The sequence below is a fragment of the Gadus morhua genome, chromosome 21, assembly GCF_902167405.1.
Source record: "Gadus morhua chromosome 21, gadMor3.0, whole genome shotgun sequence".
Classification (NCBI taxonomy): domain Eukaryota; kingdom Metazoa; phylum Chordata; class Actinopteri; order Gadiformes; family Gadidae; genus Gadus; species Gadus morhua.
The window spans coordinates 1484016-1508650 of record NC_044068.1 but is presented as its reverse complement, the minus strand read 5'-3'; the positions used below and the strand labels follow the sequence as shown (position 1 = coordinate 1508650).

The 24635-nt window shown below is 46.5% G+C and overlaps 1 protein-coding gene across 19 annotated transcripts; it reads left to right on the top strand.

Moving 5' to 3' along the window:
- The first annotated feature begins 1303 nt into the window (after nt 1-1303).
- tdrd6a (tudor domain containing 6a) lies at nt 1304-23148 on the top strand. Of its 19 annotated transcripts, none has more exons than XM_030345103.1 (17): nt 1304-1389; nt 1505-1591; nt 9854-14754; nt 14861-14982; nt 15189-15269; nt 15381-15447; nt 15703-15752; nt 15924-15998; nt 18234-18288; nt 18650-18708; nt 18757-18780; nt 18853-19410; nt 19495-19540; nt 19896-19979; nt 20407-20537; nt 21201-21249; nt 22545-23148. In XM_030345103.1, exons 3-17 carry the CDS (start codon nt 9933-9935, stop codon nt 22619-22621), a joined length of 6300 nt encoding a protein of 2099 aa, XP_030200963.1. In that variant the 5' UTR covers nt 1304-1389; nt 1505-1591; nt 9854-9932; the 3' UTR covers nt 22622-23148. The 19 variants fall into 19 exon arrangements, with proteins under 19 accessions (XP_030200963.1, XP_030200966.1, XP_030200967.1 ...); XM_030345106.1 differs by lacking the exon at nt 18757-18780 and having other exon boundaries at nt 18650-18756; nt 18877-18924; nt 18973-19410; XM_030345107.1 differs by lacking the exon at nt 18757-18780 and having other exon boundaries at nt 18650-18756; nt 18853-18876; nt 18973-19410.
- The last annotated feature ends 1487 nt before the right edge of the window (nt 23149-24635 follow it).

Here is a 24635-nt window from a genome sequence, read left to right as displayed (position 1 = left end):
TGCCCCGGATTACACATATGTTGTTTGTGGATTTAACTGATAATTTTTCATGCAAAGAAAACTAAACATTTTCGTGAAGAAGTTTGATAATGTTAGTTTTTTTTCCAAGGGGAGGATAAAAGCATCGAAAGAGGTGAAAACCATTATAAGTCGGGGTATGTGGAGAGTTTCAGTTATGCCGATGGGGAGATTGTCGGTGTTGTCCACGCCAGTTGCAGGGAGCGTGACGGCACATACGAGACATGTGCTGTGTTCGAATATCCATACTATCCGTACTTACTAGCCTTAGTTGAGTACGTAGGGCGTTCCAATTCTGCGTTAATATACGTGTCCCGAAAGGACCCGGATGATGTACTCAAAACGGTCAAATCGCGAAGTGTGGATCGATGACGTACACTTTTCGTACTCAACAGCAGCCATCTTAGCTACGTAGCGGAAGAGGGCGGACCCAGGCTGAGCCAAAGTCGGCGCATTTTCCACATAGCCTGCATTAGTAGAGTCATTTTGTAGTTTTTATAGATTTTATAGATTTTTATAGCTGCTAGGCGTAAAGAGTTCACCGTTCAAATCGGGATGTTTATTGCGGGGGAGGAGCCGCGGCGGCAGTCGTGATCGTAATTTCCGGTTGGTGCATCACGGAGTATTCGATTTGGAACAACACTGACATCTGAAAATCAGCGCACTTAGTGAGTGCGGATAGTGTACTACGTTTAAGTGTACTCATGGAAGTATGGATATTGGAACACAGCATTGTAGTCTTTCTCATTGTGTTTTCTCTACAGCCTTTGACTGAACAATTGCACAATAAACGGGCAAACTCTTGGCATGAAAAATTATAATTTAAATCCACAAACAACATATGTGTAATCCAGGGCATATAAAGACTGGAACCAGAAAATAATTACTTTCTCTCCATTGAAATCCATTCATATTTTTCGATCTCATAGGGGATCTACCGGAAGTGGCGTGGCTTCGCCACTATTCAACAGCATGATGCAGATCATAAGCACTACATCGTTTTTTTTGTTCTGAATTTTCCTGACAGTACCTTTATTTCTAAATAGAAAAAATATCTACTGCCGAAGTAAGCACTGATTCACATTTATTTTTCATGCAAGCATAAAACATTTATATTATTCATGTTTTTATAGTAAATGAATGGCTTAAAATAAAATAAATTAATTAATAGTACTTCTTGAACTAATACAACTATAATTATACGTGAAAGATCATGTTTAAAAGGAGCTTCCTGTTAAAAAAGTTGATTAAAACAATCGCGCGCATCGTTTCCGTTGAAGGTCAAAGTTGAGTCACTTCGGTCAGCATCCATTTTCGGGAACGAGGGAACTGGCAACTCGCTGATCGCCAAACCGTGTGCTCGATCTCCATGTAAGTTAATGTGCTAAAACGAATGTTGAAAACGCAGAAGACGAATTAATTGACGGTTTAGTTCGACGCAGTATAACTATATTGACTTCTGACCGCCAACTTCCTGCATTTTCAGGCGCAGCGGCTCGCACCTTGGCGGACGCACTTCAGGAACCAAACTGTTAGCAACGCCGAAACTATTGCTAATGTGGTCGTTAGAGCGGTAAGAAATACCCGCGAAGTGTAATACATATGAATGGACGCAGTAAACGGATGAGTGGTTATTGAAAATTGAAAATGTTATGGTTATTTTACATTAGGTTTATATTGCCGCCACGATCCTTCGTTGACCGGGTGTTCGTCAGGACTAAGAAATAGGGGCCTTCAAAAATATAAAAATCGTCCTGCTCCCTATGTAGACATAAAAGGACTTCTGTGGTAACGAACGCATCGATATTCTTTTTCATGGGATTATACATTAGTTCAAACATACTAACGAATTTATTGTACATACTTATCAGACTTGTACCATACCATTCTTTTAAATGCAACGATTAGAATCAACTATTGTACACATTTCCCCTTATAATGTATTTTTACTGATCACAGATGGGGAATTCTGGTGCCACAACAGCAACTGCAAGAATAAATGGTTATCAATTCATTGAAACGATTAAACTACAAAAAATAGAGAGAAAATCATGCATAGAACTAGTTAGAGAACAGGAGCTAACACGATGGGCTACTGGTATCATGGCGACGGAATAAAGGGAGTTGTAATGAGTTTTATTTAGTATGGCTGAACACCATGGTTTGACTAAGTCTTCTTTCCAAACAGAAAAGAACATGATGGATTGAGATATGATACAGCAATAAGTTTATATCTAAGTTGATAGTATTTATATAGTTATTTTCTAGGTACCCAAAGTGCTTTAAATGGTGAGTGTATGGGGGGTTCTTATGTTTTTTATATTTTTGTACTATTAAAGGTTGGGTATGGAATTCGCTTTTTTGGCCATTTTTGCAAAATTACTTGAAATCCTTATCATAACCCGCTTACAGCCACTGAGTTAGAAGTACTGACCTGAAAATTAAACAAGTCAATCATCTGTGGAACGGGCAGGGCTCGAAAAACTCCAGCCAATCATTTCCTTTGCCACCGCGTTGCATTGGACAGTAAGTACGTCAATCAAACGGTCGTACTGCACTCCCCCTCCCCCGCGCCCCGCCCCTTCGTGCAGTACTCGTGACCCAGAGCTCGTGACCCAGAGCAAGCTCCTGTTTGTTGTTATCCTGCGGTAGCTACTGGAACTAGTTAATCCACATTTGGACCTAGCAGTAGAAGACAATTTCCATGGCAGACAAGACGCCACCATCCCCACCACCACCACCAGCAAAGAGAAGGAAAACTCTTTTTCAGAGAGTAATTGATAATAAAAACGCTGAAAGAGAAAAACTGAAATCAAGAATAATCCTAGGCGCTGCTTTCGAACGTTGGTGGCAATTGAAGGACGAGAAGGGTCTAAAAACCGATGCTTGTGTGGCGGTTGACCTAGTTTCAAAGTTTATACCGTTTATACTCGGTAATACCGGTGTTGAGACGAGTGTATTAATCGGTGTGAAAATGTCCACACCGCGGCAACTCTAGTGAAAACCAGGACTTCCATTACAATTATATTAAACAAACATACATTTTCTAAAAATAGTAATGATTTATGTGACCGTTTAATGTTTATAACATCTGGTGCAACCATAGCCGCGAGAACGTATTCTCAGCAGGGGGTGCTGGAAAAAAAAACTCAGCCTGCACTAGACTCGCAACTCGTTACATTGATAAAAAAGATGTATAGCAGTGCAGCTCAATTACACCAGTGCATGCACGCACAGTTGAAAATCGATCGTTGTGTCCGCTTCCTTCACACCATGGTTCACATCCAGCTGCTCACAGAACAAGTTTAGCGCACCACCGCTACCCTCGCACTTTTTCATCTAACCTTTTTTCAGCACTAGGTCATATGAGCATTAAATAAATGCTGCGTCTCAAAATGCATTGGACAGCAGCGAGGATGACTCGCTTTGCCACGGGCCGAAACAGTTCGAAGCGACCACAGCCAGAGCGAACACAGCGGGGCAGAGGAGTGTCAGGAATAGTCTTTGGTGTACACATCAGTACGGCCTATTTGCACTACTGTTTAGTGGCAATGCAGTGTTTAATTCTATGGCTTTTTATTTTCGTATATTATTTCAATGAACAATTTATTTATTCATAAAAACAAGATCTGGTCTTCAAATCTTTTTTCCAAAAATAGGTCGTCTTACAATGGGGTTTGTGTTTATATTCGGACCAATACGGTACAGAGGGCGCTCACATGACGTTAAGCATTTCCTGGTGCATAATGTGACGCTTCAGAACCTAAAATCCCGTTTCTCCCCGTTGACACTACAACACATAACCGGCGTTTTCAGAAATCTCCACTTTGGCCGGAGTTTTTTAGAAATGATCGTTTTCTGTGATAAGACAGGGCCTCGGACAGGGGGTGTTGCAGCACCCCCAGCACCCCTACTTCCCGCGGTACTGGGTGCAACTTACAGCTGAATGTAGTGCCATGTTGTTAAACGAAAACCTACGCTAGCCTGGCTCGCTCTCGCGCATCTCTGTTCGCGCTCGTGCATGATTGCGCGTCCAGGTACTTGGACCATTTGAGTTGTGTATTTTCAAAATCTGCTGGCGTTTCGCAAATCGCATACCCAACCTTTAAAGGAGAAATCCGGTGTAAAATGGATTTGGGATACGTTTGGTATGATAACGAGTTGGAATGTTTGTTTTGGAGCAAAAAAGCGCATATAGACGCATTCTTCCGTTGACTGTTTTTAGCCGATTCTATCAAAACGCTATAAACTTGGAACGATAGGGGCATGTGTTATAGTTCAGTGATGTTGATAGGTTTTCAATGTAGTGAGTCCCCGGGACCAACAGGTGGCGAGTTGGGTGGGTCCCTGAGAAATTCAATGGGTCCCGACTCCCCAGTTTAAAAAATGTGTTTCTTTTTTATTATTATTCTATTTCTTAAATTCAATTAATAGTGTTAAACTCCTTGATGGTGGTATGATATGGTTAGAGCTGGAGTACTCAACCGTTCATGTTTAACACTGGAAACGCCGGGCCATTTTTACTTACTCCTAGCGCCGCAAGAGGGGTCAAATGACCCCTAAGTAATTTTAATGAGAGGCTGTGCATTTGCACATAATGATCACTAGGTGGCGCCAATGAGCTATTACCGCGCGAGCGCCACATTTGTGTGTGTGTGGGTGTGTGTCACAAGCCTAGTCCTCACGATTTTGTCATAAATGTACATATATTCAATCAGAAGGATTGCAAAAAAATCCTGTTTGATTTGCTCATTCGACACGAATGAGCACAGCATCGAGCAGTGGAAACGTGGGTTTATTTACTATGAAGTTCGTATTTTTAATTGTTGAAATGAAATCAGCGGTGACGAGCTAGTTGTTTTGGTAGCGGCTAAATTAGCATGTCGCGATACTTTGTACAGGGGATCACGTCTGCGCCGAGTAGATGCGCAGAGGGTTGAAACAGCGCTTGTCCGATCTGCTCACAAGAAGGTTTCTTTGGCCAGTTACTGTGATTAAACACGAGTTGTTTAATGTTCACTATGTATCGTTTTTCATGGGGAAAATGAGATGCGTCCCCGGGACGCATGGATAGTGAGTTTAGTGCGTCTTTTCAGATTTTAATGCGTCAGGGACGCAGGACGCGTACCTAGCAACATCACTGTAGTTAATACGAAATCGCTATTTTAAACCACTTAAAAGGCTAAAAGTAGCCTGACACTTATTTGGTAGTATAATAAGGATCTTGACATATAAAACGAGGCATTGATAACTTTGTAAGTGTACAGATTAGTTATTAAAAATGACATTTTATACACAATACCATCAGTATTTCACCCGTCGACGCCATCTTGTTTATAAGGCTCTACAAATAGATTGATGAACACAGAGATTGTGACATCCGTCAGCAACACGCAAGCTCTGTGTTTGCCAATCTACTTATCGAGTCTTAAAAACAAAATGGCGTCGACGGGTGAACTACTGATGGTATCGTGTGTATAAAATGTCCTTTTTAATATACAATCTGTACAATTGTAAAGTTATCAATGCCTCGTTTTATAATATAATAATGATACATTTAATTTAGAGGCTCCTTTCAAGACACCCAACGTCACCTTACAGAGCATATAGTCATCATAAATCGTTTAAAAAAAACAAGACATTGTGGGAAAAAAATAAATCAGTAAATATAATAAATGAAACAAGACAAAACAAACAAACAATCAAAACAGTGATCAGTTAGACGTTGTGTGCGAGTTTGAACAGGTGAGTTTTGAGTTGTGACTTGAAGGTTGTATTGGTGTCTGACTGTTTTATGTGTGGGGGGAGAGAGTTCCAGAGCCTGGGTGCTGAACAGCTGAATGACCGGGCACCCATTGTAGTGAGTCGTGATGTGGGGATACATAGTAGTCCAGCAGAGGGTGAGCGGAGGGAGCGGGAGGGAGTGTATTCTTGGAGGAGGTCGCAGAGGTAACTGGGGGCTAGGTTGTGGAGAAGTTATATGTTATCTTATATGTTAAGACCCTCATTATACAACCAAAGAAGTGTCAGGCTACTTCTAGCCTTTTAAGTGGTATAAAATAGCGATTTCGTTTTTACCATAACAGATGCCCCCATCGTTCCAAGTTCATAGCGTTATGTTAGAATGCGTCTATACACGCTACTTTGCTCCCAAACGAACATTCCAACTCGTTATCATACTAAACATATCCCAGATCCATTGTACACCGTATTTCTCGTTTAACATGCAACCTCCTGTTTTTAAGACACTAATTTAGTGTAGAGGCGCAAACAACAATGCCAGTTTTATTATAAAGGGTTTATAGGCAAAGCCACAATATGGTGATACTTACAGATAGGGCTGGGCGATTCATCGAATTTTGATCGCGATTTCAGCGTCAAACCATCACAAAATTAGCATAATCGAGTTTTGGACAGCTCTGTATATTATTTTAGATTGGAATATTTTCTTTTTGACCATTTTGTGTATATTTTAAGGCGGAATTTCAAAGTTCTCAGTTAAAAAGTTCTTTTTTGGGAGAAACATGCTGAATAAATACATGTTTTCCAACTCAAAAATAATCGTTTGAATAATCGTGATTTCAATATTGACCAAAATAATCGTGATTATGATTTTTCCCATAATTAAGCCGCCCTACGTACAGATAGGTATTATGTTTATTATAACAATCGAATTAACAGGAAATATAGGTTTAAAATGCAGGCGCTTTCTTGCATATCAATCATGGGAAGAGAATGATTGGTCATCAAGGAAGTGACAGCGTCTGGGCCCCCGGGCAGCTGCAAAGTAATTAGTTATAGTTACTCACTACTTGTTCCAAAAAGTAACTGAGTTAGTAACTGAATTACTCTATAATAAAAGTAACTAGTTACCAGGGAAAGTAACTTTTTGCTTTACTTTAAAAAAAAAGAAAGTTGCTATATGTGAAAGATTTGGATTTTTCTGAGCAGTTTTCAATTGGCCTTAATGTGTTAAATGGTTGAACTGCCGATTCAAGGCCCTGATATGCTTCCAACTGAGGCCCCGTCCACACTAACCCGGGTAAATCAACAAATGCATCAATATTCATCCGTTTAGTCCTTCCGTCCAAACTAAAACAGAGAATTCCAACACTGAAAACGATGCTGAGGTGGATAAATGTGAAAACGCTGGGTTCGCGTTGTAGTGTGGACAGACGGAGGCTTTCAGAAACGATGACGTTTGATTGCCATGACACTGCCATGACACTGCCACAAGCTTGCGCTATAGAAGCTCATCAAAAGAATCGCAGGTGAAATGCAAATGAGGATCTCTCTGTACATTGCACTCATTTATCTCCAGAAACGACTCGATATATTGAGTCAAAAATATTCGTTGCTCCAACGCCGGAGGCGAGCGCTGTACTTAATGTTCTTAAAGGTACGGCCACACCAACCGCGTTACCCGTGTACGATGCGTATAAAATCTGCAATTTTTCCATAGGGAACCATTGGTTAACGCGCATATGAGCTGCGTAGATGCGTTACATGCGCTAAAGCAACATTTTAGCCTCGTTAGCCGCGTATGAGCTGCGTATACGCACCTAACGCACGTACGCGCATACGCATTAGCCGTGATAGCCAATCAGCGTGGAGCTTGACCCGACGTCACTGGCAGAGAGTAGTGACGCTTGCACAGAAGCATACGGCCGACATCTTTCTTTATTCTGGGTGGAAATAGTAACATAGTTATGCCATTAAATGCGTTTATGGAAACATTTTTAGCGAGAAATGTGCATTTTACTTTCATAATGTTCGCTCGGTGAATGTGAAGGATGTTTGGTTTGATAGTTATGACGAAGAGGGAACGCTCCGTTCACTTTCATGGACAGAGTCTGGTTGCTAAGCAACCTCAACGTCTTGGTGGACTATATATCTGCTGATCAACACTACGAATGCTGGAAACACACCAGACACACCATGTGAAGTTATTTAACCCGATTATTGTTATTTATATCCGAGATTATTTAATCTAACCCGATCTAAACTCTATCACCCAAACACGGCGGCGTTTGGGTTTCCTACCCCGGACTCCAGCGCAGCCACGGCCGACAACTTTCTTTATTCTGGGTGGAAATAGTAACATAGTTACGCCATTAAATGCGTTTATGGAAACATTTTTAGCGAGAAATGTGCATTTTACTTTCGTAATGTTCGCTCGGTGAATGTGAAGGATGTTTGGTTTGATAGTTATGACGAAGAGGGAACGCTCCGTTCACTTGCATGGACATGGACTCATCCAGGCGCGTAGGAGCGTAGCTGCGTAGGACCATTTTTGACACAAAATGGTCAAGCAACATTTTAGCTGTGTTACGCGCGTAAATCTTACGCGTTTGGTGTGTTTGTACCTTAAGTGATGGTAAAACAAAACGAAAGATGACAGTTCAAACCATAGCCTACTTGGAGCGGCGTTTCTGGACAAGACCGGGTCGTAATTGATTAACCAGCTGATCAACTGTAAATATCATCTGATCGCGCACCTGTAATCTAAACAGAGAGGCGTGGTGGAGTTACGTAACCATGAAAACAACTGTTTATCAAAATAATTTCAGTGTGGAACGTGGATGCAAAACATTCTGAAAACGATATGAAAACGATAGTGTGGACGGAGATCATTTTCATTGCGGATGTGCGTTTTTACATTTACCCGGGTTAGTGTGGATGGGGCCTGGATTTAAATTTGCTTGGTTGCAAAGGCTGTGGAAGATCTGCCAGATACTACAGAAAAATGCCAACTTTTCATCGGATTGCTCCGCACTCGCCATTTCTGCTGCTTCATCGAATCGGTTTGGTGCGTGCGTTTGCGTGTGTGTGGCGCACTTGTCCTGCCTTGTGTGTAAAAATACTGGCTCCGATTGGCTACCATGATACATGACTCTGCCTTAGCCAATCATATCGCTTATCTCGTTGTTAATCCACCCGGTCTCCTCACTAGCAGTTTGTGTTTGGAGCCAGGACTGCGTTCGGATTACGGAGTTTATTCAATCAATTCATAGTAACGCACTGCATTTTTCGTACAGTAACGGTGTTGTAACGACGGAAATAGTAATTAGTTACGTAACACTGTTCTTTTAAACGGCCTTATTACCAACACTGCTGATTAATTAATATTTGACCATTTAATAAATGCCTTCAGTAAAACCTGGATTGGGTTTCGCAGGTTTGTTTACCGGCGTTGCTATGGTTACCGGTCTTGCGTGTTTCTAATAAATCGCTGTCTAATCAATACTTAATTCACAGCCTCTTGCGTGTTTCTAATAAATCGCTGTCTAATCAATACTTAATTCACAGCCTCTTCCGTGTCATTACAATATTATGAATAGACTGCTCTGTAAAAAAATAAATAAAATTATACCAGATACATTTTCAGTCGCACCGGTGCGCCCAAATAAAATATTTGGTCGCACTACCCCGAATTCTAGGCGCATGTGCGCCCAAATTAGGCGCACTCTGGAGCCCTGGATTGTATTCAACACAAAGATGCAAATTAACACCGCAGGAATAAGTTAAGCGTTGTTAATCTAGTGATCTCGTCATATTTGTCTAACCATCCAATATCTTTGAAATTCCCCTCGGTTTTTGTCTGTTATGGTTGGATTAAGCCTTTGGCTATTGATGTATGCTATAATGTCTCATCAACATGCTTCCGTAACCCAGTTACCGCAGTGCACTTTTAATATTACTGTACTATTTATGTGGAAAAACCCAAACCCACCAAAAATGCAAATTTCAGATCATAATATTACTACTTTCTGGCTATTTTATTGTTTTAATACTCGATGTGGACTAATTCTGTCATGTGACTGTCAAATTTCAGACGCATCCTCTGAACATGTGAGCTGTATATCTGAAGAGCTTTAAACGGATCAAAAACAAATTCTGGAAAAAGATCCAAAATGTCTTCAATACCTGGGCTTCCGCCGGTGGGATCGGACGTTACTGTTCTGGTAACTCGTGTCAATTTGAACGCCAACTGTGTGCTTGTAGAGTTATGGGCCAACTTCAACAAAGAAAGGGAAGCAGAATATAAGTGCATGGAAAGGTCCATTCAGTATCCCGGTGAACTGTTTCGAGAGCAGGACGGAGATCCTGGAGACCAGTGCTTGGCCTGTGTCGATGATACCTGGTTCCGAACACGCATAGTATCGAGAAATGGCAATAATTACACAGTGTTCCTCATTGACAAGGGTTGGATACATGGGGCCACCACAAACTTGTTGGCATGGGGCAAGAAAGACTATTTTCTCTTGCCACCCGAGGTTGAATTCTGTGTGCTGTCCAATATCCTGCCGCTCTCCCCTGACAACAGGTGGTCTCCAATGGCTCTGCAGTTTCTTGATTCACTCTCTGGGATGACAGTCAGGGCATTGGTTCAAGATGTGCTTGTTCCACAGAGAACCTTTCTCTTGCACATTGCATGCATATCGAAGCAAATGCACGAGATGGGGTTTGCCAAATGTTTGTCTCCTCCTGAGTTCAACGACTATGTGCTCAAGTCGGTGCATTCTGACAACAGAATAGCACTTTCCCCAGGGCCCCCTCAGCAGTCCACAGCGGACAGGGGTGAGCCTTTTGACCAACAGCAGTCCTTCATGTATGTCGAGCTGCCCATAGGGATTGTGGAGACGGTCATCATCACCGAGGTGACCAGCCCACTGCGGGTGTTCTGCCAGCTCAAAGTTTGCTCGCAAGAACTAAAGAAACTCTCTGAGAAATTAACAAAGCATTACGAAGGCCGGACCTCCCGCTCCACTGGCCCTGATACGCTTGGATCTCCGTGTGCAGCGAGAGGAAATGACGGGAAGTGGTACCGGTCGGTCGTACGGCAGATCCTTCCGGCCAACAACGCCGTGGAAGTGTTCAATGTCGACTCTGGAAAGAAACAGTTTGTTCTCGTGGACAATGTAAAACCGCTGGCGGCCGAGTTTTTCAGAATGCCGGTCGTGACCTACATCACCTCCCTCCACGGCATCATCGACAAAGGGGTGGGCTGGACGGCCGGCCAAATCGACCAACTCCGGTCCCTTCTGCTGTGCCAAACCGTGGTCGCCAGATTCGAGTACCACAGCCTCTCGGAAGGCGTTCATTATGTCACGCTGTACGGCCAAGACAATAAAAACCTGAACACCTTGTTTGGCTCCACTGAGCGTTGCCTGCTGGAAAGCGAGAAGCTGCTTGTGGATTATGCTGTGGACGGCCCTTTGTGTAAGACCGGTGATCAAGCTCCACATGAAGGTCAAGGAGATGCCCAGAGCTCTCCCAAGGCTGTGAAGCTCGTCGGAAGAAAGACACCCAAAGAACAAATACCGGTGGAAGATCTTCCTCTCGGTTCTTCCCTTGTTGTGGTGGTCCTCCGTGTCTCTTCGCCGTCCGAGTTTTGGATTCAGACACAGAAATATGCCATTGAATTTGATCATCTGATGGCTGCCATTTCTGACCTGGACAGGGATCCCGTCAACCCAACTGTTGGCTCCTACTGTGCAGCTAGGCTACAAGATGGCCTTATGTACAGATCAAGGGTAGTTGAAGTGAGGGAAACCAAAATCAAAGTTTTCTTGGTTGACTATGGAAAAACAGAAGTTGTTGACCAGGGAAGCATCTGCTTTCTTCCAGACAAGTTCAGAGAGCTGCCTCAACTTGCATTACAATGTAAGCTTGCAGGCGTCAAGCCAAGAAACGAGAGGTGGACCCGCACAGAGGTTGACTTTTTCACAAGATCGGTTACAGATAAACTCCTGCACAGCCGGGTGGTCACCCAGTATGACGGTGGCTATGGTGTCCGACTGACGGACTCTGTAGCACATGGAGAAAAAGACGTGGGCAAGCTAATGTGCAGTTATGACATTGCAGTGCAGGATGATGCACAGAGTGAAGATGGGTACAAAGTCGCCTCTCCACATGCCATGACTACCCTGGCACCGAACCGTGGTGCCGCGCCATTGGTTGTCGAGGACTCTATCTCAGATTGTCAAACTCAAAACCCTGTTGATCTCAACAACAATGAGGGCCGACCTGCTACACTCAGTGAGCAAAGGTTTGCAATCGGAAGCACCCTTGAGGTCAACGTATCTTGCATTGAAAGCCCAAATGATTTCTGGTGCCAGTTGACTCGGAACATGACTTTTCTCGGACTGCTCATGCAGGACTTGCAGACCTACTACGCTGAGAGTCAGTTCTCTCCCTTTGCGGAAAAGTTATGCGTCGCTCGCCATCCTGACGATGGAATGTGGTACCGGGCAATTGTAATCCACAGGCATGTGACACGCCATGTCAATGTGCTGTTTGTGGACTTTGGAAAGACACAGGCAGCTGTCCCCCTGTGCAACCTGAGGAAGATATGCCCAGCATTTCTGAAACTCAAAGGACAAGCTTTCCGCTGTTCTCTTTACAATCCGGAGGAACCATTGTCGCCTATTAAAGATTGGAACCAGGAGGCAAGGGCACAGTTCAAGGAATTTGTCGAGACTGCTGTGTCCAAGCATGTGGATTTAAAATGCACTGTGTACGCAACCATGTACAGTGCACAGAAGGTTCTGCATAACATTGTGGATCTGGAAACGCCTTTTGAAAGTGTTTGCACTCGTATGCTCCAGCTGTCAAAAAGCACGCCTCCAAAGAAGATTCCTGCGCCGTTGATTCGACTGGACACGTACTGTTACTCTGCACACAACATCAAAATGGGGACGGAGGAGATGATGACGGTAACATCTGTGAATAGCGCAAATCAGTTCTACTGCCAGCTGGACCGCAACTTTGATGTGGTGGAAGACCTCACAGTGAAGCTGCAGAGCTTGTGTGAACGACTAAAAAACGCTAAACTCCCCACATTGTTTGGAACGGTGTGCTTTGCAAAGTATCCCGATGGACACTGGTATAGAGGACTGATCAAGGCCACAAAGCCATCCATTCGTGTCTTCTTTGTAGATTATGGTGACACTCTCGAGGTGGACAAAGCGGGCATACTCCCTGTTCCTATGGAGGCTACTGAGATCATGATGGTGCCGGTGCAAGCGATCGAGTGTGGTCTCGCCGACGTCCCCGCCAATGTTCAAAGCGAGGTTAACAGCTGGTTTAAGACGAAAGCCACAGATGGTTCATTCAGAGGATTGGTTGTAGCCAAAGAACCATGCGGCAAACTCCTTGTTGAACTGTATGACGAAACAAGCCAAGTCAACTCTGAGATCAGAAAAACCTTCCTGACTGCCCTCCCAAAAGGTGTCCCAGAGTTGAAGGATAACACTCGGGCTCCAAAGAGAAAACCGTGTTCAGACCCAAAACCAGTGCCTCACCTTGAGAATGATGTTAAAGTATCAAGAGCAACCTCTTGGTCTGAAAACAGGCACTCGCAGCGACTCAATGAGAAGTCCGAACACCCGACACAGGATCGCTACAAAACGCCACACCAAAGGAACATGGCCAGCCGGATAGAGGCGGAGCAACAGTGGACCGATCAAGTGGACACCCAACCAATAGAACAATATGTCCCTGAACAACGGCAACAGCGTTCTGTATCTCATCTACATTGCACAGAATCCCAGCAAAGTAAAGTGGTCTTGGAGCCTAAAAAGCCGGCCCCCAAGCAGTCAGAGAAACCAAGGACTTTGGATGTGAAAGTGGAACCTCTTCGGTATCTCCTACCTAATTTCTCAGAGGGGCAGAAATTGGAGGCCTATGTCGCAACCATTAAAGGGCCTCATACCTTCTGGTGTCAGCCTGCAGACGGTGAAGAGCTTGATAGAATCACCCATGCCGTTTCAGAGCTGGGAAACGCCGCACACAAGCCTCTTGATCCGAAGCTGCTCTCACACGGCAGCGCGTGTGTCGCCCTTTTCACAGACGAGCAGTGGTATCGAGCAGAGGTCCGCAGCCTGGATGGCAGCAAACTCTCTGCTCACTTCGTGGACTACGGAAACGACTCGCAAGTCAACATTAAAGATGTGAGGGAAATTACCTCTCAGCTCGTCAAGATTAAAGCGCAGGCGTTTCTGTGCGAGCTTGACGGGTTTGATGATGCAAATGGCTCCTGGACAGAGGGGGCAGTTGAACACATAGCGGAGCTCATGACGGACAAGTTGTTGGAGTTGACCGTTGTGAAGGTACTGAGGGAAGACGAGGGCGAATTCAAGTGCATTGTTCAGGTGTTGTGTGAAGGCAATAAGATTAATGCCACGGCAAGATCATACTGGAGAAGCTCCCGAACTGAAAATAACATTGATTCCACGGAACTATCGGCTGTGCACCCAACATTACTGCCCTGCGATTCTGCTGTCCAAGACACGACGATGCCACAGTCCAAGAGTGAAGCAGAAGAACCTGAGCATCACACCATGGAGAAGGAATCTCCAAGAGACCCTCCAGATGAACAGCACACCATTGGCTCTGAGAAGTCTGAGGAGCCTAGCATACTTTCTGAGGTGGCTATGGTGTCAGAACTGACTTCGGAAAGCCTGGATCAAACCACTCATTCACCGCAATCGGACTCTGTCGGTGATGAAGAGGTCCCCGTTTTATGTGAAGCTCAACCTGGAGATGGAGCCGCCCCACTATCGGATAAGGATGAAGCATGTCAACCGGAGTCGTTGAGCACAGACGACAGCGTGATCAAACCGGACCAGGACTGCCAACGTGATGACCCTCAAGTTGATGACAAGGGTTCAGGTCCTGATCAAGACGGCCTAGAAGATACTCCGGCAACTCTGGAACTGGATTTGGATTCTGGTGAGTCACACAGTTCGGTTCTATTAAGATTCTCCATTCTAAAAGCTTCTTCATCTATTCTGTTCTCTGGATCATAAATGTTTTCTCATCTTTGGTGTGTCTGCAGAGTTTGGTGGACTGAGAGTGGCAGAAGCTCTGCCGGTGGGGGCCATGTGTATCATCCGGTCACAGACGAGCCAGCGATGGTGTCGAGCAATAATCCTGAAAAACCTACCGGACCAAACGTTGGTAAGGGAACGCATGGAAACAATTCACATGGAATTTAACCACGGCTGGATGGTTATTCTAAATGATTCAGTCAATCATTCAGTTTTTGTTTTTGTTGTGCTGATTAACATGAGGGCATTGATTGGGAAAAACAAGTCTATTTCAACTACAATAAAAACGACATGTTTCTTTGCCATGTGTAAGTAAACCTGTCCCCTGAACGTCAGGTCGTGTTGATCGATGAGGAGAGGGAGATGGTCGTCCGTCCAGACGCTGTATTTGAGTCGGTGGTGCCGCGAGCGGATCAGGTTAGGGACACCAAGCGGCACGCACGGATCCCATCCGCCTTTCCAAACGTCTGGCTTGGGCCAACCAGGATGGCTTGGCCCTCACACTGGGCTATGTTCTTGTCTCCCCAGCTGGATGCAAACAACAACCAGTGCAGCGACCCCCACAGTGTCCCATCCCCATCCCAACTCCTGGCTGGTAAGGACAGCATGACGCCCCCTGACCACACAGTGCAGCACATCTGTTTATTTAGGTCTAGTTTAGTGGCAGACGGGTTTTATCCAGTGTTTCTTGCAGTGCATTCAGACACACTGTTGAGGTGCAGGCCAAGGTAAAAGGACTGTCCAGCCACTGTTTGCCATTGGTTGGACTCTTAAGTGTGTTGCATCTACGCAAGCCTAGACTTAATGGTGTGTGTTTTCTCTACCTGGGTGGGTTCTCTACCTCTTCTAGGTGAACTGAGTGACGACAGCGAGGGAACACTGGTGGGAGTGGAAGAAATGGTAATGATTTACGTGTAAATAAAATAGACAAGAAATCTGAAATGTGTAAATCATACACGTTTCATATTTAAGACAATGTACAGTGATGGGGCTGGTGATGTTGGGCTATACACAGCTAAAGACTACTCAGTCATATTTTGAGGCTCTTCTTCCATGTTCTTTATTCATAAGACTTCGCGGGAGGACGGGGACTTGGAGACGTCCCTCAGCGAAGGCACCCCACCCAGAATGGATGGGCCACTACCTGTGAGTCATTACAGAACCTTCATTAAATACCTTTTAGTAATACAACCTTTTTTATTATTAAATGTCTACTTCCATGTGCTCCAATCCCATGCTACACAACGTGTATCGTCCTATATGAGGCAGCAGGGGGCTCAGGAGGCAGAGCGGGTTGCTAGGTCGATCCCCTAGCTGAGTGCTGAGGTGTCACTGAGTAGTCACTGAGCAAGACACCCAACCCTAACTGCTCCCAACGAGCTGGCAGTCGCCTTACATGGTTGACTCTGCCGTCGGTGTGTGAATGGGTGAACTATAAAGAGCTGTGTGTGGCAACTGGTTAGAAAAGCGCTGTATAAATATATTCCATTCACCATATGCATTGTCTCACTGTTGGTTTGTATTCCATATTGTGAAAGGGCCTTTATAACCACAGATACTCTAGGGTCTGTAGCATATAACCGCGTTGTCTGATTACAGCTTAATTCATTTTTCACGATTTACCAGCTCTCATTTTGAAGACTAATCACCGCGCCATTCGTTTCAATGGGAATCGCGACGGTCAATACTTTCAACATAAAGGGTACATATTTGTAATTTGAAATTCATCCCAGCCTTTATACCACATATATTATAGGGTCTATAGCAGGGGTATTCAACAGAAATTCAAATAGATCCAGTTAGAGGAAATGTCCTCAAGCAAAGGTCCGGAACATCATAATGTCTAACTTACGTTATGATTCAGAGTGATATTGAAGCAGCTTAGTAGTTGTATCAACGTCTGCATGTAATCAACAACTGACTGTCAGATCAATATGGGAAGAACAATTCAAAACCATTTCGACAATATTTATTGTCACAATTATACAGATAACACTGAAGATGTATTATTTAAGGAGGTTCTACTGACTCCACTGAAACTAATCTCTTCAAGGAAATGAAGGGCTGCATTTAAAATCAAAATGGTGAAAATTCACAGATAATGGTGGGTTAACATTTCAATTTTCTTTGTGGCTGATTCTGACATGGGCATTTGGTTTATTTTCTCACAAAGCTCTTCTTTCTGTTTCCGCTTAAGTAAGGTTTCAGCTACTGCACTCCTTGACAACCCCTCCATCAGTAGAAGGCTTTTTGTGTTGACCCAAAATCCAAGTGACTGAGGGAACATTCATTAGCACGTCATTGGGCAGTGAATGAATGGGTCAAGATCCCGGTGGATTGTTCATATTGGGCTCCGAGACTGCTTATTTTCTGTGACCGCAGAGACTTGAGTGGGTATGTTTGGTGAAAAACTTTGGGCTTTGTCTGTGAGCATATGAGACCTGTGGCCATGACGTGGCGATGCTATCATTGACACAGATGCAAGTTTGATGCCAACATATTCCAGTTTCCTAAATTCAGCTGGAAAATCGCAAAGGGAGGAGACATAAGGGATTGATGGACACCCTGCAGCCAATCAGAATCGAGTGTTCCGAAATATACAAGTGGCGTATTGATTTACTATTTGGTGACGCTGTGCTCTGTCAGCAGCAAATAGAACCGACAGGTCAGCGGGCAAGCTGCCGGGTTAATGCCCTCCTCCCAGCCAATCACACTCAAGCATTCTTAAACCAAGTAGAATCATTGATATTATGACATCTTTATTTAACTTTTGAATTGTAACAGAAAAATAAATACGAATCTTAATGATCTCCAGTAGGGCCCGACCGATTAATCGGCCTGCCGATTTAATCGGCCGATTATAGCCTTTTTGAAAATAATCAACATATGCCAAAAAGACGCTGATTGCAACCGATTATTTATTTTTTGGAAATGTTATTGCGCTTAGTATCCTGCAGATTGCGCTCCTACTCGCCTTGCTAGCTAACAACTTTAGCTGGAGTAAAAAAGAGGAGATTGATTTTTCCGTACAACATGAAAGCACGCTCGCTCAGGCAGCTGCGCGCTCACCTCACCAATGTGCACAAGACGCGTTGTTTGAGCATGTTTTCTTTAGGTCCCAGGCCATGTTAATTTGTTATACTGTAGACTAACGGTGAAACCATACTGCTCAGCACGCCCGTGTTAGTCACTGCTCACGAGCGCAGCACATTGGGAGTTATTGATTTATTTCAATCCCCCACTGCTGCAGGGGTTCTGCAGCAGTGGGGTTCAGCCAGCCTGACCTGGGGTTCTGCAGCAGTGGGGTTCAGCCAGCCTGACCTGGGGTTCTGCAGCAGTGGGGTTCAGCCAGCCTGACCTGGGGTTCTGCTTGTCCTGTAGGTGCAGGACAACGCGGCGCCTTCAGCCCCCTGCGGGCCTTCACAGCCCGGCACTGGTGAGTGATCCCTCCCCCAGGCTGAACATACGGCGATACAACCATTCCTCTGAGGTCGGGTACATGTTTACCATTATAGTCAGGAAGCAAACCAATGCTGGTTTCAGGGATTCACTGTCCTGCAGGGAACGATGCAGGGGCTGTTCCCTCACAGTCCCCTAGGTGGCGGCAAAGGCCTGACTCCAGAAATATGATCATCCGTTAACTCATCGAGCCTGTGTTTGTGGTGTAATGTAAATGACACGTGTCTTTATAAACTAAAATGGATGTAATTATAAATAACGGACAACGGATCGGCTTTAGCCAGAATGACCATAAGCGTGAATGCTAACCGTGTGTGTCTTGGTTTGTGGTGTTTCAGCGGCTCCTGACGAGCTGCTGGGCACTGTGGAGGAGGTGGTGCATCCCTCTTCAGAGGAGGTGGTGCATCCCTCTTCAGAGGAGGTGGTGCCCTGTACCCGGGAGGAGGTGGTGCCCTGTACCCGGGAGGAGGTGGTGAATCCTTCTTCAGAGGAGGTGGTGCCCTGTACCCGGGAGGAGGTGGTGAATCCCTCTTCAGAGGAGGTGGTGAATCCCTCTTCAGAGGAGGTGGTGAATCCCTCTTCAGAGGAGGTGGTGCCCTGTACCCGGGAGGAGGTGGTGAATCCTTCTTCAGAGGAGGTGGTGCCCTGTACCCGGGAGGAGGTGGTGAATCCCTCTTCAGAGGAGGTGGTGAATCCCTCTTCAGAGGAGGTGGTGCCCTGTACCCGGGAGGAGGTGGTGAATCCCTCTTCAGAGGAGGTGGTGAATCCCTCTTCAGAGGAGGTGGTGAATCCCTCTTCAGAGGAGGTGGTGAATCCCTCTTCAGAGGAGGTGGTGCCCTGTACCCGGGAGGAGGTGGTGAATCCCTCTTCAGAGGAGGGGCAGCAGAGGTCTACACAGGCGCTGAGCTGTCCTACAGAGAAGGAGGTGCAGCTGCCTCTTACAGACGCGGTGCTGATGCCCTCGACCAAGGAGGAGGTGCAGGTCACTCCATTAGCCGAGGAGGTGCCTTTGCCCTCTTCAGATGGCGAGGAGGAGCTCCTTCCCTCCAGACTGGAGGGGCCTCCCCTAGCGGAGGAGGTGGTGGTGTCTCCGGATGAGGTGAGTCTTCATCGGTATGACCCTCAGGCCTGTTTACGAGGCCCCAGCCTGTGAATGCTCCTGATGATGCGTCTCCTTTGGCAGACGGTGATGGAACAGGGACCTTTTCCGCGTGTGGGAGAACCTCGAGGTTTGTTCATCTTGGACAGCGCACCTCCACATTGAACCCATACGTGACCGTGGTTATTCTGCTCCTTTTGTTGGGCGGTTTTCCTCACTTTACTCCTAGTTTATCATAATAACTTTTTTGGCGTACGTAGTTTTGAAACTCAAGGACTTATCACAGCACAGTAAAATGAGTCAGAAAACAGACTAAGCACAGGGGAATGAATAAATGTAATCCTAAACGTTACCAGGCGTAACGCTTCTTGGGTTCAGCCAACCCAACCGCTAGTAGTTAGTAGAGTAGGGTAGTTCAACGATAGATCGCCATTGTGTGTGTTGTACTGTTTTGCTCATTTGTTGTTTTGCGTTTGTCTCCATAGCAACAGCGGTGGCAGCCAGCAGGGAGCTGGCAGGAGACGAACGTCCAACAGAAGGACGTCCTCTGCAGGGGGCGGGAGCTAGAGGTCAGTTACTGACGCGGCTCCCTCTGGTGGCGGGGAGGGCCTGCCAATCAGACGTGTCTATTGAGGCTCATAGTGCTGTTGTAGTATAGGAGGGTAGAAGTGCCCGTTGTGGACCCTCTTCAGAGGGCGCTCCTCTGGTCTGGACAGCTCCCGTGCAATGCTCCATCAAAGGAGAAGACTTGTACTAGTCTGATGAAGAACCCCTTGTTACGATGTCTCCTCTGGGGAAAGTCTCTGTTGATATGGAAGGATGGACTCTGGTTTCCACTGGCGCTCCCTGTCCATGGCAAGATATCAAACGCGTCCTATAGAAGCTATGTCAATTAGTTTAGGAATAAAACAGATGTCTGCACACCGGGGTACTAGGAAGGGCAGATAAGGTTTCCGTCCCCAGTCTGTTTGACACTGAACCTGTTTCTCCGAGAAGGTCCGACCATGCTCCACCGTGCTATTCTGAACTTCTTCTGGTGGACAGGACTCTCCTCTGGACCGGGAACTGAGGACGAAGAGCAGGGAACCCCTGAGATTCAACCAATCGCAGCCCCACGGCGGGACGCGGTGAGTCACTACGGTCCCCCGGGGTTCACTCCCAACAGGACCCCCTCCCCCCCGCCCCTAGTGCTCCTCCTCTAGACCTCCTCTAGACCCTGGTGCTCCTCTAGACCTCCTCTAGACCCTGGTGCTCCTCCTCTAGACCCTCCTCTAGACCCTGGTGCTCCTCTAGACCTCCTCTAGACCCTGGTGCTCCTCCTCTAGACCCTCCTCTAGACCCTGCTCCTCTAGACCCTCCTCTAGACCTCCTAGACCCTGCTCCTCTAGACCTCCTAGACCCTGCTCCTCTAGACCTCCTAGACCCTGCTCCTCTAGACCTCCTCTAGACCCTGCTCCTCTAGACCTCCTCTAGACCCTGCTCCTCTAGACATCCCCTAGACCCTGACCCTCCTCTAGACCTCCTCTAGACCCTGCTCCTCCTCTAGACCTCCTCTAGACCCTGCTCCTCCTCTAGACCTCCTCTAGACCCTGCTCCTCCTCTAGACCCTGCTCCTCCTCTAGACCCTGCTCCTCCTCCTCTAGACCCTCCTCGACCTCCTCTAGACCCTCCTCTAGACCTCCTCTAGACCCTGCTCCTCCTCTAGACCCTGCTCCTCCTCCTCTAGACCCTCCTCTAGACCTCCTCTAGACCCTCCTCTAGACCCTGACGCTCTATGTTCTGCTCTGCAGGAGGAGCTGATGGAGAGGCTGCCGCTGGGCTCAGCGGGACAGAGTCTGGGTGGGTGAACTGCACTTGGCAATGACATACCGAAGTATATCACGCTATCAACACAACTGGCTGAATATTAATACATTAAATGACCCCACCCAAACCTAGTCAGTCGAACACCCACCCAAACATAGTTAAATACACCACCTAAACCTAATCAGTCGAAGACCCAACTCAACAATAGTTAAGTACACCGTCCAGTCACTCGATTACCCCACCCAAACAGTCAAGTACACCGTCCAGTCACTCAAATACCCCACCCAAACAGTCAAGTACACCGTCCAGTCACTCAAATACCCCACCCAAACAGTCAAGTACACCGTCCAGTCACTCAAATACCCCACCCAAACAGTCAAGTACACCGTCCAGTCACTCGAATACCCCACCCAAACAGTCAAGTACACCGTCCAGTCACTCGATTACCCCGCCCAAACAGTCAAGTACACCGTCCAGTCACTCAAATACCCCGCCCAAACAGTCAAGTACACCGTCCAGTCACTCGAATACCCCGCCCAAACAGTCAAGTACACCGTCCAGTCACTCAAATACCCCACCCAAACAGTCAAGTACACCGTCCAGTCACTCAAATACCCCACCCAAACAGTCAAGTACACCGTCCAGTCACTCAAATACCCCACCCAAACAGTCAAGTACACCGTCCAGTCACTCAAATACCCCACCCAAACAGTCAAGTACACCGTCCAGTCACTCAAATACCCCACCCAAACAGTCAAGTACACCGTCCAGTCACTCAAATACCCCACCCAAACAGTCAAGTACACCGTCCAGTCACTCGAATACCCCACCCAAACAGTCAAGTACACCGTCCAGTCACTCGAATACCCCACCCAAACAGTCAAGTACACCGTCCAGTCACTCAAATACCCCACCCAAACAGTCAAGTACACCGTCCAGTCACTCGAATACCCCACCCAAACATAGTTAAGTACACCACCCAAACATAGTCAGTTGCAGACACCACCTAAACAGTCACGTGGAGACCCCAGATCTTTCACCCCTGCTGCCAAATGTTTGTCATGTTGATGGGTTTTTATGGGGTTCAGAAGTTCTTGCCAAAAATGTGTATCTGAATTAAATGTATACAATCTTAATGCAACATTTACTATTCTGCGCAAGTCAACGCATTTCTGAGGAATGCGATGGGTCTGCGTAACAGACCAATCATGGCTGCCCTATGTGATGGTCAGATCCTCACAGCCAATAGCGGAGTACGGGGGGGCGGTCTGGCTCCCCATCTCGTCCTCCATGTGAATGGGAACCTTCCATGTTTCTGTCTGTTCCAGAAGCTCAGTTGTCATCGGTGACCCACCTGTCGCTGGTGATCCACGACAGCTCGGAGAACCTCACCAACGAGGAGTGACCAAGAGAGGGCGGGGCCAAGGAGCCATGTGACCCAGGACCACTGAGGAGTGACCAAGAGAGGGCGGGGCCAAGGAGCCATGTGACCCAGGACCACTGGGGGCCTTTTACTACCGTGTGTGTGTGTGCATTTTTTCTGACGTTTGTTTTGAAGTTCCAAAATGTGCCGTTGGGCCAGTGTTTACTTTATAATATACTTTTGTTAAAGCTTTATTTAACAGGTTGTCTTTGCATGCATTGTGGTCAGTCGCCCACCGTTCTGAATACTGTGAATGTCTTGCTCCCATGCTGGTTTCTGTTGCATACCCTCCCTTTGAAGACCCTTCCTCTCGGAAATATGTTCTGGTCCTGGTCCAATCTCGAAGGCCATGTTGTTCTTGTAAAAATAACTTTGTTATTGTTAAAAAAAGATTGTATTTTTCCCACGTTTATTTTCAAGAACATTAATTGTTAGTTGATTCCGGTTTGTCAAAAGACAAGGAAAATGTAACTTTAAGTTGGCGCAATAAATAACAGCATTTCCTTGAATACGACTCATGTACCAAGTTGTTTTTCCCTCTCGACTGGCCCCAAAAACACAGCAGGGCGGGTAATGGGTTGGAACCCCAAAAGTGGACCTGTAAGGTACCCTCTCCCCTAGAAGTGGACCTGTAAGGTACCCTCTCCCCTAGAAGTGGACCTGTAAGGTACCCTCTCCCCTAGAAGTGGACCTGTAAGGTACCCTCTCCCCTAGAAGTGGACCTGTAAGGTACCCTCTCCCCTAGACGTGGACCTGTAAGGTACCCTCTCCCCTAGACGTGGACCTGTAAGGTACCCTCTCCCCTAGACGTGGACCTGTAAGGTACCCTCTCCCCTAGAAGTGGACCTGTAAGGTACCCTCTCCCCTAGAAGTGGACCTGTAAGGTACCCTCTCCCCTAGAAGTGGACCTGTAAGGTACCCTCTCCCCTAGAAGTGGACCTGTAAGGTACCCTCTCCCCTAGAAGTGGACCTGTAAGGTACCCTCTCCCCTAGAAGTGGACCTGTAAGGTACCCTCTCCCCTAGAAGTGGACCTGTAAGGTACCCTCTCCCCTAGAAGTGGACCTGTAAGGTTCCCTCTCCCCTAGAAGTGGACCTGTAAGGTACCCTCGCCCCTAGAAGTGGACCTGTAAGGTACCCTCTCCCCTAGAAGTGGACCTGTAATGGCGCGTTTCCACTGCAGGGTGCGGAACGGATCGGATCGCAAAGGTGCGGGTCGGGTCGCGTTTCCACCGCCAAAAGTGGGCGTGACCCGGACTTTGCCGTACCCGTTCCGGCCCCATTCTCGGGACTCCTCCGTTGCGGTACCCAAAACGAGACCAGACGCCTGAAATGGTCCCGTGAAATTCTAGCTACACCCCCCCTCCGTTGATTGGTCGACAGAATCGTCACTTCCGGGTGACGCGGGGATAAAAACAAACAAACAGTAGCCTCGAGGTATTATTCTTTACAATTAACATGTCGCGTAAAAAGCTTGCTTGGGCGAACAAGGAGGTGGAGACGTTCGTCTGCATTCTTGGGGAAGAAGACGTTGTTTACGATGTTTACGTAGCTGCCGCGGCGATCGACATCCGGCCTACCACCAAGGGTACTGTCGGCAGTGGAAATGCGACCTCGGAACTGAGCTGGGCTATACCGCCCCCTCCCTACCGCACCTATCCGATCCGTTCCGCACCCTGCAGTGGAAACGCGGCATAAGGTACCCTCTCCCCTAGACGTGGACCTGTAAGGTACCCTCTCCCCTAGAAGTGGACCTGTAAGGTACCCTCTCCCCTAGAAGTGGACCTGTAAGGTACCCTACCTGCTCCGTAATGACTCAAACTTCACCAAGCCGGATCAGAGAAAAGAATTTGTTTAAATAATCTGAGCTGGATCAAACATGTTGAAGCGGATGTGGGGTGATAGCAAAAGGATGACAAGAGCAAGCCCTTACTTGGAAGGAGCTCACAAGACATGACTGGTAGAGTCGGGGTACAGTTAAACAAAACAGGCTGCAGA

Coding starts and splice junctions, on each gene's coding strand:
- tdrd6a (XM_030345088.1), top strand. CDS start 9,933: ATGTCTTCAATACCTGGGCTTCCGCCGGTGGGATCGGACGTTACTGTT. Junction 14,755..14,860: donor GGAACTGGATTTGGATTCTG/GTGAGTCACACA, acceptor GTGTGTCTGCAG/AGTTTGGTGGACTGAGAGTG. Junction 19,541..19,895: donor GCGTGTGGGAGAACCTCGAG/GTTTGTTCATCT, acceptor TTGTCTCCATAG/CAACAGCGGTGGCAGCCAGC.